This window comes from Acanthochromis polyacanthus, chromosome 5 (genome assembly GCF_021347895.1).
Source record: "Acanthochromis polyacanthus isolate Apoly-LR-REF ecotype Palm Island chromosome 5, KAUST_Apoly_ChrSc, whole genome shotgun sequence".
NCBI lineage: Eukaryota > Metazoa > Chordata > Actinopteri > Pomacentridae > Acanthochromis > Acanthochromis polyacanthus.
The window spans coordinates 17,171,805-17,184,881 of record NC_067117.1 but is presented as its reverse complement, the minus strand read 5'-3'; the positions used below and the strand labels follow the sequence as shown (position 1 = coordinate 17,184,881).

General features: G+C 39.6%; 2 protein-coding genes across 2 annotated transcripts; one reads left to right on the top strand and one right to left on the bottom strand.

Moving 5' to 3' along the window:
- Window positions 1-996: 996 nt before the first annotated feature.
- On the top strand, window positions 997-7,244 carry LOC110968713 (neuritin-like). Its single transcript, XM_022218666.2, has 3 exons — window positions 997-1,424; window positions 2,331-2,484; window positions 3,173-7,244. Exons 1-3 carry the CDS (start codon window positions 1,373-1,375, stop codon window positions 3,399-3,401), a joined length of 435 nt encoding a protein of 144 aa, XP_022074358.1. The 5' UTR covers window positions 997-1,372; the 3' UTR covers window positions 3,402-7,244.
- Window positions 7,245-7,766: 522 nt separating this feature from the next.
- On the bottom strand, window positions 7,767-13,050 carry sys1 (SYS1 golgi trafficking protein). Its single transcript, XM_022218663.2, has 4 exons — window positions 12,894-13,050; window positions 10,289-10,552; window positions 10,129-10,196; window positions 7,767-9,839 (listed from the first exon to the last, which is right to left on the bottom strand). The coding sequence occupies exons 2-4, from the start codon at window positions 10,448-10,450 to the stop codon at window positions 9,599-9,601; spliced, it is 471 nt and encodes a 156-aa protein (XP_022074355.1). The 5' UTR covers window positions 10,451-10,552; window positions 12,894-13,050; the 3' UTR covers window positions 7,767-9,598.
- Window positions 13,051-13,077: the final 27 nt, after the last annotated feature.

Genomic DNA, 13,077 nt, shown 5'->3' with positions numbered 1-13,077 from the left:
GTTGTCTCATTAGTCGCTCTCATCTGCATTCTCTAGCAGCTCGTGCCTTCTGCAGTAATGTTGATGCAATCTACTGTTTGCAATTAAACATCAATGGATGGTGTCATTTGAGGAAATGTTAACCGATAAATAAATAATCAAGGCTAAGCAACGGTAATCCAGACAGTCATGCAGTGCACAGCAGGTCAGGCTAAATGTAGAAAACAGACTGGAGGCAGATGGAAAGCAGCATAAACTTACCGCAAGCATTTCAGAATTCTTTAATGTTGGTTATGAAATGAGGTTTGCCAAACAATAATATAATAACTCATTGAGAATCTGTCATTCAGTTTGAGAAACAGGTAAAGAGAGTGACTGTTTTGCTTGTAGCCATACTCTAATTGTTTTTGTTATATATTGACCCGAATAATGTTTACAGTGTTTTCAGACTAATAAAACTTTCACTAAATTTTAGTTTCATTGAAATCTAGGGTGCTGAAAAGTCTGTTAAATACAGTAACTTATAGAACAATGTGATAACTTCAGCAGCAGGAGAGAGAATTCAGATTCCTAGTAGAGTTTGTATGTTTTTATCTGAACAAAGCACAAGTTCAATTGCAAAACTCATATATTTGCATAAAGCAAGCAAGAAAAGACGAGCTGATTTGACGACACTTCTTTATATTTTACAGTGTAGTTAGACTAATAAAACTCAAGGTTTAATTAACTAGAGACACAAGTTCCATTAACTAGAAAATGTGCACAACTCATACATTTACATGAAATAAACCAGAAAAGATGAGTTGATTTGACTAAATTAATTGATGATGTTTTACAGTGCACTCAAACTAATAAAACCCATATTAAATTTTAGCTTCAGAAGAATTAAAAGACTGTTAAAGTCAGTAAACCTGTGCAGAACAGCAGTAATATGCTATAATGCTCATATTTATGGTAATAAAGCGCCGAAAATCACTATTAGGCTCAACTCCTGCGGAACACAATGACAGCAGCACACTCCTGTAGCAGCTTCAGATGCTCTGAGACAAGATGTGAGGTCTGTAAAGTCTGTGAAGTGTGTGACTGATGGTCCTGGACCCTCCGTGAAGGTTGCAGGAGCGTTGCGCGGTGGTTGTGCTGTCCGGTGCTGAGGAGGGGAGGATGAGCTCAGCGCCCGCCGGGGGGCAGGTAACGTCAGCAGTCGGCCGGAGCAGGGAAACACTGTGCACACACCTACCAAGTGTTTATCGGCGGCTCAATCACTGATCCACATTAATAATGGGCAGCTAATCAGCTCCGGGTGACTCAGCTCCTGCCTCTTCTTCTCTTCCCGTCTCCGAGCGCCTCGATCGGCAGCATCCCGCGCCCTCCGCCTGGCTTGAAATGGGATGATATGGGATTTTTCATGTCGACGAAGATCGGAGGGATTCTTGCCTTTGCTTTGGGTAAGAGATCTATCTGGAGCTGCTCTCGTTGTTTCTGCTGCGAGCCACTTGGGATGGTTTGACATAGAAAAGCTGTCTCGGATCTTTTCCTCTTCTTAAATTGTGTTTCTGTATCTTCCTGCATCGTAATGTCGATGCTCTGGCTGTAATCTTTATTTATCTCCATGAGTGTTGCATGATGGTTATGAGACCTGTACCACGGCCAAGTGCTTGTAGTACAGCCAGCGACGACAGATACTGGGTGTCTATACTTAGTGTGCAAGCTTTTTGGACATGAAACACTGGGAGGAAAGGAGGGAAAACAGGAATTTATTCATCTATTCTTAAAGTCCACGCATATCTAGTGCTTAATTGGTGCATATTGGCCTCATCCCTCCACGGAATTTTGCAGTTTATTATTGGCATATTTTGTTATTTTAATATCAACCAGAACATTGGACTTCATGTGGAAGAAATGTATGGGCTGCAGTGGTCAAGACTGTTCTCTGAGGTGACATCTGCTTCCCAGCCTGCCGCCTACTGACATCTGTCCAAAGTGAAGTTCAGACGGCAGGACAACAAAGTCTTTACAATCTTTTTTTTTTTGCTTATAATGAAATCAAATAATAAATAAAGCCCATTAATCATATTTTTAATTGATTTTATTGCTCAAAAGTAGCATGATGAGGGTTTAAAGCTTCTATGGGGAGTGTGGAGATGGTCTGAAATCCTACCAGCAGATTGAATTTACCTGTTTTTTGGTGTTGTTTTTTTTTTGCTAAAGCATCAATGACATTTGTTTACTCTGCTTGCACTCTTCCTGTGGATGTGCGGCCAGATTTCCATTAGATGCTGATTTCTCTTTCAAACTTGTCTATTTGTAGTTCATACAGTGAAGAAACCTCTCCCCCTGTCTCTGTCTTGCAGTATTCCTGTCCCTCATGGCGTCAGGAGTCTCTGCTGATGTGAGGTGTGAGAACATTTACAAGGACTTTTCCGACTGTGTCCTGGAGCTGGGCGAGAGCATGGACAACTACCAGGAGAACGTGACCAGCGAGAGGGGAGTGGCAGCGGTGTGCAGGTGATAATAACTTTGGCAGTAGAAAAGAGCATCCATTTGTGCACACAGACTCCCAGGAGAGCTTGTCTTTTTTATCTGAACCAGCCGCCTGGATGGCAAGAATAGAAATATTCACAAAATAAAAACGAAAAGTGATCTATGGGATCGTGCACAAAACTGTATTTCAATTCTGCTGCTGGGTTATGGAATAATGTGTGATTGAGTGCAGCAATAAAGACATGAGATATGCATCTAATAAGAAAAATACTGTAGAGAAAAGAGCAGATGCCACAATCTCAGAGGGAGAATAGAGAAATGAATGGTGCTGAGACACTGAGCCATTGTGCTAAATAATTTATGACTTTCGCTGCAGCAGTAATGAAATTCCGGGGACGTTTTTTGTCATTGTTACTGCACGCACCCTTACAACCCCGGCACACTATATTGAAGACAAAGATTTACACTTAGGCCTTCTGCTGAAAATTGCCCACTTGTAATATCATCTGTGATATTGTTTCACTCTCTGATGCAGTTGCCATGGTAATTAAAGCTCAGTTTGACTTCCTCGAAGCCATCATCTGAGTGATAGATTTTTGGCAAGCGAGTTAATCTACGACAGCCATCGCATGTCCTGCGTGCTGTTGTGGGGATGAATTGCGAGTGAAATGTCAGACGAGGCATTGATCCGATGATCCTGTGTTTGCCACAGCCACTGGGAAGCTTTCCACACATGTGCCCTCACAGCGCTGTCCGACTGTCAGGAGGAAGTCAGCTCCATCTGGGAGACTCTGAGGCAGGACTCCAGGAAGATACGCTTCCAGGGGAGTCTGTTTGATCTGTGCAGCCCCAGCTCCTCTCCCAGCATAAGTTCGCCTCTCGCTGCTCTCACCCTGCCGCTGATGGTGGCCATGACCGGGCCCAGTTGGTCCCCTGCATAGACGGAGAGCGAGGGGTGAGGCGACGGGAGGGGCGAGGAGGCCTTTCCCTTCCGAGATCAAACTTAAAGCCAAGGATTTAAGAGGGACAAATGTTTTGAGGGAATATCTTGACACAGAGCCACGGATGTCTGAGGCAAGCCAATCAATATTTGCTGTGATGAATAATGTTTGAAATCCTCTCCAACACTCTCCAGCTTTTTCTTCCCTTATGGGGAGAAACTGGTGGAGCAGTGGAGAGAAAACTACAGTTCTGATATGTCTTTCCAGGCAGATAAACCCTCCTGTTGTCCTCATTTAAAGGCACCAAAAAATATTGTTTTCTCATCGGAAAAAAATCAAAAAATTCAGCAAAAAAAATCCCCCAAATTTCTGAAAATTTGCGAAACCTTCAGGAAGGAAAATTACAATAATTCCTCAAAAATTTCCCTTAAATGTTTTATTTAAAAAAAACAAATTTGGCACGAAAAGAGTAAAAATCTTCTTTAAAAAAATCCTAAAAATATCTAAAGTGATTAAAGATACGTCAGTAAAGTTTCTAAGAACATTCACATAAAAATCTACCAAAATCCAGCGAAATTCGCTGGATTTTGGTAGATTTTAATGTGAATGTTCTTAAAGAAACATTTTTAACATTTATTTCCACCAAAAAATGTTCAAAGACTTCCCAAAAATGTTGAAAATGTGGACATCAGAAGTTTTCACTGTGAAAATATATATTTTTTGTAACATTTTCAAACTTTAAACTGGGTCAATTTTGACGTACAGGACGACACGAAGGTTAAAGCAAATGCATTTATGGGATTTCAGCTACAATGTGATCAAAGTGTGATCAGTCCATGGCAGACACCTGTGGCTCTGGGTCTCCATACAAGGGGTGGACACACTATCACATGTACCTGCACAGTCGGACACGATCCAGCACAGCCTTCAATGTATACTACCTTAGAGAAGATTTTAATAGTACTTACGGTTTTTATCATTCAGTAGTAGGGTGTTTCCGTTATTGTGTCCACCCCCTGTTCCATGCATTATCTGATTTCATCATGATGGTTCAAGGAATAGTTTGACATTCTGGCGGGCAGGATTTCACATCTGATCAGTGAATATGAAGCTACACTCAGCAGCCAGTCAGCTCAGCCTGGAATGTGGCTCCAAGAAAAATCACAGTTTTACACTTTTGTACAGATATACAGTGTTGATTTGTGAGGTTTAGATGTGCTGGCAGGTCGACTTTGACACCCTCGCTCAGAGTCAGTCCAGCTGTTTCCCCTGTTTCTAGTCTTTTTGTTCGGTTGCTGACTGGAACTTCATATTTAGTGTGCAGACATGAGAGCATCAGGCTGTTACAAGGGTCAAAATGTCAAACTGCTTCTTTAATCAAGAGCTACAGTGTATGTTAGCATCCAAACACTTATTTTAATTTGCAGTGAATTTGTATAAATACGGCCAAGCCATCATTATGTAATCGTCCATCAGAATACAAGAAAACATTAAAGGGGCACTTCACCGAAAACTAACTGAAAATGTTTTTGAAATTTGTTCCTGAAAAACTACCAAATCGGACATTTATCTGACTGAATCAATTGAACCACAACAAAACAATATTTAGACATACTGTTGAGCGAAATGCCCCTTTAATTTTGTTCTAAATGCTATTAAATGTCGTAGTTAAGTGACAATCAAGCAACTTGTATACATCTTTCGATCCCTTTTCCCTTACGACACTTCAGCTCTCTGTGGCTGATGTTGCACGGCTGCTATAAAGACACCAAAAACCGACATCTGATGCCTGCGTCTCACTCAACCCTTGTTTCAGTTCACTCATAGCTCTCTTTAGGTTTCTGACCGGTTTGTGGAAAAAGAAAATCTAAAGTGTGAATGTTCAGTGCTGTGAAAATGTTCATGCTGGATTGCTCCAGTAACATGGAGAACGCTTTGAAAACACAAATCGATGTCATGATGCAGCACAATATATATATGTGTATATATATATATATATATATATATATATATATATATATATATGTCAGGGTAGAGACTGCGATTTGGTAGAGTTGGAGTTTCTACCAGTAGAGATTACGATTGGAGTCTCTACCAGTAGAATTGGAGTTTCTACCAGTAGAGATTGTGATTGGAGTCTCTACCAGTAGAAACTCCAATCCTACCAGTAGAGATGGAACTTTAAACCTGACCCCTGCCCTGACCCCTGACCCTAACCTTAAAAGTCTAACCTTAGCCCTGACAAATCTCTGCTGGTAGGATTGGAGTCTCTACTGGTAGAGACTCCAATCGCAATGTCTACCGGTAGAAACTCCAATTCTACTGGTAGAGGTTGCGATCGCAATCTCTACTGGTAGAAACTCCAATTCTACCAAATCGCAGTCTCTACCCTGACATATATATATATATATATATATATATATATATATATATAAACACACATGATTCTGTTGAACAATTATTACACTTTTTATGCAACATTTAGCTTAAACTGTTGAACTGTATTTGATTATAAAGAGAGGTATCTCTATAATTTAGTGTACCCTCATTGATGTAAAGAGAGTGGACAAATTATTAGAAAAAACCTGTCAATAAAATGCAACAAAACAGATCAACGCCTCTCAAAAACACTTCAGTATTCTGTTGCTATTTGCACCTAATAAATTGGCAAATTTAAAGCGGATTTCAGTTTAGACAAGAATTTTTAATCGCTAACGAAATATGGATTAAATGCAATGCCGAAACAATGGCTAGTTTTTGTAAAATATATGAAACATTTGCATGATTTGTATTTCAATCAAAGATCTACCATTGGATTGCATTATTATTATTATTACATTGACCAATATTCAGATTTCAAACGGTGCTATGTGCTTTTAATCCTACAAAGTGGAGAAACTTAAGCTGTATTTTACCCCAAACCTACAAGCTTCAAAGGCAACAAAAAGAAAGAAAAGCACAGTGAAATCAGTATGAGTGCTGCAGTTTGTGTAACATTTGACTAATTTAACAACTAAGCCAGGTGATTTATCACTAATTGTAAAGATCTTTTATGAAATCATGACAAAAGTCCAAATGTTTTCACTCTCACTACAATAACACTCCCCCCTCGGTTCACAGCACATTATACTAAAGGAGCAATAGCATCTTTTTGTTTTGATTATCATGTGTTTATCTGGTGTTTTTTTTTTTCCAAAACTGTGTCACCATTTGCATATTTCCTTTATACCAACAGTTCTAACAGACATCATCAAAAATGTGGATAATTCCTGTGGTCCTGAATATTTTCTGTCATCTATTTTATCACAAGTGCATGAGAATTTATGTGGCAGTGCTTTAAGAAAATCGGCGGTCTGTTAGTTTTTACTTTGGACAAAATGTACAGTGGTCTTGATCTGTGCATGAAGCTAGGCTAGCTCCTCTGTGTAACCTCCGTTATGCAGATGTATTATCCACACACACCACCTCCTCCTCCCTTGACCCCATTAGCATGTTTGTTGTAGTTGTTTCTGCTTATTTCATCCATTGTGTGTCTGGCGGTGACGATACAAAGACAGCTGTGACGTCCTCAAAGCATGAGCAATACGTACAGTCACTTCTCAGACGGGGACTCTTATCCATTCGTATGCTGGTGAAGAAAGCATGAAAATGATTGTGATCATTACGCCATAACAACCTCCCCTATTGACAGTTTAAACGTGGGAAGAACTCCTGAATGTAAAAACAAGTCCAGTGTCCATGTGGTTTTTCAGTTTACTCATAAAAAGTACACTATTTACAAGACTGTATTAAGCAATATATGGAAATGTGTTTGTAATAATAAAGCACCACGGTTGAAACTTACAGTGTGTGTGCGCATCACCTTCTGCAGAATAAGAGATTGTACAGATCTGCAAATAGTTGGGTGTTTAATCGATGCAATAAGTCCAGTGCTGTACAACTCATTTACTACCGTTTCTGTTTTTAGTCTACCCTGAGGTAAAGTGTTGGTAATGAGGACCGCAACTAGCATTTTGAACTCGTTAGTGCTCTCCCATCTGCTTCTTTCCACCTGGACTCTTCCTGCAGAGGCAGTGGTTGGGAGAAAATGAGTGATCACGGCCTGGGGAGGAAAACCTTTGCAGAAGCGAAGACAAGCTTGCGATGCGTGTCTCATTAGAGGACCTATCTTTGACATCTGAAGCATAATGGCCAATTATTTTTTCACCTACAGTTGCTTGTCCAAGATTTACTTTTTATCTGATCAACATGAGCCAGTCGTGTTTTACTAAACTGCATACGGGTAAAATATCAGAATTCATAGGTTCTGGTGGCAACATTCTAAATGCAAACCTTTTGAAAGGAGGAATGACAAAATACATACACTTTGTTGGTGGCGTTTCTGCACCAGAAACAAATCAGAGAATTTAATGAGAATAATAGGTCCATCTCTCCACTTCTTTGTATTTAAATACATAATAAACATTTTGTTACAGAACAGAAAGGTGGCATCGCATGTGAAATCTGTCAGAGCAGCCATCAGCATAAATAATGACCATGGCTTAGAAAGAGCAGCTGTCAGCTTAAACATATGAATTTGGGGAAAATCTGTCTTTGATTTTCTGAGAATAGATCAATGGACTGATGACAGTCTTGTTAAAATCACAAGTTGGAGAATCTCTCCTCACCTGAACTCACCACTCCTAACTCTGTATTACAGCTGTCAAAGGACACACCCAGGAGGTTATAAAACTCCACTTCTTTTAACCTATAAAGCCCCTTTCCTTCAAACTCTTTGTGAGTTAAAAAAACAACAACAACAGACTATTGAACCTACTTCTGTTGTTCAACTGAATTCACATCTCACCAGTGATTCTTTTGTCTCATGGTTGTTTTGGATTAATAAAATTGAAATGCCAGGACGGTTCAACGACTGTCAGTTCTGGCATTTAGACTAGATCTGTAACTGTGTTAACTCTTTGTGTATTTGTCACCTCCATGTGCACAGGAAAAAAAAACATTCATTTACCATCTATTCATCCTTCCAGCCACAAATATTACCTGAAACAAATAAATTGTTCCAATGCCTTCTTGGATCCTGTGTTTAAATGCGACAAATCAGAGATGATCTTCTTATCCAATTATAACCAAGAGAGGGTGTGACTAAAGGCGTCTCCCTAAACGTTCATCTATTCCTACAAATATCATCCCATAATTATGCACGTGCACCACAGACAAACCCCATTTAAAACAGAACACTGCATATTCCACACCATCAAAGCTGCAGAGGTTTTCATCTTCCATGCACAATACAAGGATGCGCCTTACAGGATCTCTAACAATTTAAAGATAAAAAAGCGGTTTATTTACACAAGAGATTTAAAATCCATCACTAACTGAGGAAGCTGACAGTGTTCCAGAAACCTTCAGTGCTTCACATCTCAGGACTTTTCACGTCGCATCATTTCAAACAGCAATTTTCAGAAGAAGACACAGTCTGCTGTCAGAACACAGCTGGAGGCTGACAGACTGTCCCCTAAGTGGCCAAACTGCACAATACATCAGGACAAAAAGAGACAGAGCCAAACAACGCTAGCTGTGCAATATGCTGTACAAGCTTGACAACAAAGGCATGTAACCAGACCAAAAGTACAAATTTTACTTCAACAATGTGTTGCGAAGCAGAAAACTATTGACTTTTTACCCGAATATTCAGTGTAAGGAGCAAAAGCAAAGGACCAAAGCTGTGAAATGTAACTTTGTCCACAGACTGCAGTGTTATATGTTCAAGTGTTTGTTTGCCGGCACAGCGATGCAAAGAAAAGATAAGAGGAAAAATGCTTTAAAAATACCTTAAATCAAGGGAATGTGATGCTCACGTGAATGTACTGAAATTAAACATAAAAATTTAATTAGTAAGACAAGTATCACATCCATAGTCATTAGGTTTAGAGAAGACTGTACACTGACATTTGCTTTCAAACACGTTAAAACAAGTATCTTAATATGCTACAGAGTTAATACTGTCCAACATTTAGTGGGCAGCTATGAATAAATAGAGTTCATCTGGTGAATCACTTGACAGGAGATGCATGACAGTCCAACATGTATGTTGACAAAAGGTAATGTTCCTTTGTTGTTCCTGTGGAAAAGCCTCCTCAGAAAGTTCCACAAAGGGCTGACCTTCCACAAACTTTCAGCGTGGTGTCAAAGAAAATTCACAGGTTAGATTTGGGTCCAGTATTGACTGGAATCGCCCTGAGCTCAGTCCGCATGCACAAGTACTCGCCAATCACAGCCATCAGCGCCATGCAGGCTACATTGACGAGCCACCAGGACAGGGCGGCTGGAAGATGAGCGTTATAGATCCAGCAGCCGATCATATGGAAAAAGTGCACAGTGACGGTAAAGTCCAGGCACTGCTTCCCCCGGCGGATGAAGAACCACAGACCAAGAGCACTGCAGCAAAAGTGACACAGAAAAGTCGTGTTGTCAGTCATGTCGAGTTTTAGGATATGTTCATGATGCCACACATCAAATCTATAAAATATTTTATGGCCTTTTCAAAAATGTGTAGCCCACTGATATAAATGTTTAGCTTGAAAAGTGTGAATATTTTATCAAGTGCAATATATTAAGAGATCCCACTGCTTTCATTCTTGAATTTCACAAAGGGGATGAATAAAGTATCTATCTATCTATCTGATGTTTGTAGAAGTTCAGAGAAAAGAAGCAAAAGGTTTCTCACCATGTAAGAGAGTTCAAGATGAATGCTATCATCGAGAGTCTGCCTTGCATGGTTGCAAAACCAAGGAGCTGTCAATGCAGAGCAAAAATTTAAATACCACTGTGGTGCACAACAATAAGACACAAAAATGGGTACACAGATAGAATAGGTCAGAACTCACTTCATAGCTGAAGATCTGGTCCAGTGAACGACCACTTTGCACGAGGCTGTCCACTCCGGCCAGCCACAGGCCCAAGAAGCTGTAGTAGATGCACTGCATCAACACAATCTGACACACGATGAGGACCGGGTCCCAGATGTAGCTACGAAAGTGACTAGCCATCTCTGACTGATGTTACAAGTACAGGCCCACAAGGATGTTAAGAACTGGGCCAGACTGTGAGCAGCAGGTCCATCCAGACTGACCTGTGTGTGATCTCAAAATCTGAAATGCAAAAAGTTATGTTAAAAAAAAAAAAGAAGCACTGATTGCTTCAAATCTTGGGTTTTATATCCAAATGTTTAATAGACAGAAACAGAGCGATAATTGTAAGATCGTAGCTTTTAGTACATGCAATACAATTATTACAATTATGGATGTTCCATGAAGCAACCCAGGAAATTAAACAGCAACTACAATGAGCTGTACTGTTGAAAAATGCAGTAAGATGCAATCATTTTTATTTCGTTTTAATTAAGGAGTGATATTTAAAATTTTTAGGATATTTATGTTGGGGGTTTTTAATGTGAAATTAGTTAAAGCAAGACAAATAGTCCTTTCCCTACATAGTCAGCAAATACTAATCATTACTGATGGAACAAGAATGCAATCAATACAACATGTCCTTCTTTTTATCTTTTTAAAGGGGTGAATGTAAACTTTGAAAAAAAAATTGCATAAGCTGGCTCCACAAAGCCTAAAACCCCAGTCAGAGATACCAGGTATCATGGTGGATATCAGCTTTCTTGCTTAACTCAGGATTTTTTTTATCAGGTGTTGTATGTGCTTATGTAAAATGGGGCCTCTGACATGTCATTTAACTTTTCTTCTGCACAAAATGGACCAATGGTTTGCCACCTACTTCAGTAAACAGTAACAGGTTATCGTAATAAAGAGCTGTACAGCACCTAAACATTTGTCACATTCACTAAAAAAGGCAATTTACTGTAAATGATGCAAGAGGTAAATACTGCTAAGAAAGTTTTTAATCATGTACGTTAACGTAATTATTCTAACAACAGTCACTTATTTCTAAGGTGGCAGCTGTGCATTACAGCTACATTTAGTCATGACAGTGAAAAAATAGATTTGGGTCCGACACTGTCCTGTAACTAAAGATTTGTGGAAATCTTTGTGGAGACGTTTTTGGCCAAATCAAAGTGAAATTATTGTGACCGACTGGATATTTTCTGAGACAAATATTAATAGACTAATGCATTTTATAATCTGTGTTCTTAGGTGCAGTACCAGCAGTGTAAAACAGACTTGGCAGTTAATCAGGACAAAACACATGAACATATTAAAGCCTTTTCTGCATCACAAATTAAATGATGTTTACAGGTTGCCTGCTGTAACTGCATGATGTCATTCAGTGGGATTATAAAGGTTTGGAGATAAAAAATCATTCCCTAAGATGAAGATCTGTATGACTCGATCATCTAAATCACAACAAACAAACAAAGACTAGGTGGGTTACTATGTTGTCATGTCACCTGATGTGCTTTAGTGAAACCTACACTTAGCCAGTGTTTATATCTGTTCACTTCTCTCTTACCATCTGTGGCCACAGCTGAACTCCCAATAAAGCTGTTTTAATTTAAATACTGTTTCTGTTGTCAGACAATGGAACCAGCATAAAATAGTGACTGAAACGCTACCTGTTAAGACACGTTGACTGGCAGTCACTTCAGAGCTGTTTCCAAGCTGCCGTTTTGGACTGCTCAACTACTGATTTTAAAACCGTAACGTTGTCTGACTAACTCCCAATACACAAGTTAAAAACATCACTTGTGAATTCTGTAGCATTTGCAATTGTCGCTAGGGAGAAGTTAAACGTGATACAAAGTCCTAGTCTCACAAACTCATTCATGTCTCTGTCAGCTGTTGTGCTGTCAATCACAGAAGCAGAGAGAGTCTTCTTCCTGAAGGGAGTGTGGGCTGCAGCATCTCAGTGGACACAGAGCTGGGTTAAAACCACGTGTCATGCAGTCGTGGTATGAATGGCATTTTGTGCTCTTTTGAGCTGAAGATATAGACAACATAGTCAGACATATTCTGAGAACATGTGAGACTAATTATTTACTGAAATGGGCACAACATGGGACATTTACTGCAAGCCTAAATCTCTGTATGAAGACATGGCTCAACTCGACTCTGAATAAAATAACAACCATCGCCTCCTGCTAGAAATTAATACTGAGCCAGTTCATGAGAAGTACATGGGATGAAACCGTGGAGAAGTGATGGTACCTTGAGTATATGTAGCTACAGTTAAACCCAGAGCAGCACACAGGTAGCTTAGCTGTCCAACAACACACCCTTAAGATAAGCAAAAGCTAAAGTCACACCGCGTAACGCCGTTTGGTTGTAGACTAAACTACTCAAATATCATTGTAACATTTAGCTTATCTACGAATAAAAAGTCCAAAATAGAAGTGATATCAACACTGACGTATCTTTGCAGTTTCGCAGTAAGTTGAAACAACACAGGATGTATCCATCTACAATATTAGCATTATTTTAAAGTGAACCGTTTCCACAAAACACAGACACACATGACACAAACCTGACCAGTAGATGAAAAAGACTTCAGGCTATAGCATAAAAACAGTCCTTTGGATGTTTATGGTGTTTAAAGCTCCGTCTGTCTCAGCTGGGCCTTGTATCATGGATGTATTTAGCGGTGAAGTGGCTAAACTTGTTAACAACACGGAAAACACAGCGCTGACCCGGAAACAAAACTCCACTAG

Excerpts from the sequence above, each read along its gene's own strand:
- sys1 (XM_022218663.2), bottom strand. The coding sequence starts at position 10,450 with ATGGCTAGTCACTTTCGTAGCTACATCTGGGACCCGGTCCTCATCGTG. Across the intron at positions 10,197-10,288 it reads ACCAGATCTTCAGCTATGAA|CTCCTTGGTTTTGCAACCAT; the intron begins GTGAGTTCTGAC and ends CTGCATTGACAG. Across the intron at positions 9,840-10,128 it reads ATCTTGAACTCTCTTACATG|TGCTCTTGGTCTGTGGTTCT; the intron begins GTGAGAAACCTT and ends CTTTTGCTGCAG.
- LOC110968713 (XM_022218666.2), top strand. The coding sequence starts at position 1,373 with ATGGGATTTTTCATGTCGACGAAGATCGGAGGGATTCTTGCCTTTGCT. Across the intron at positions 1,425-2,330 it reads GATTCTTGCCTTTGCTTTGG|TATTCCTGTCCCTCATGGCG; the intron begins GTAAGAGATCTA and ends TCTGTCTTGCAG. Across the intron at positions 2,485-3,172 it reads GGAGTGGCAGCGGTGTGCAG|CCACTGGGAAGCTTTCCACA; the intron begins GTGATAATAACT and ends TGTTTGCCACAG.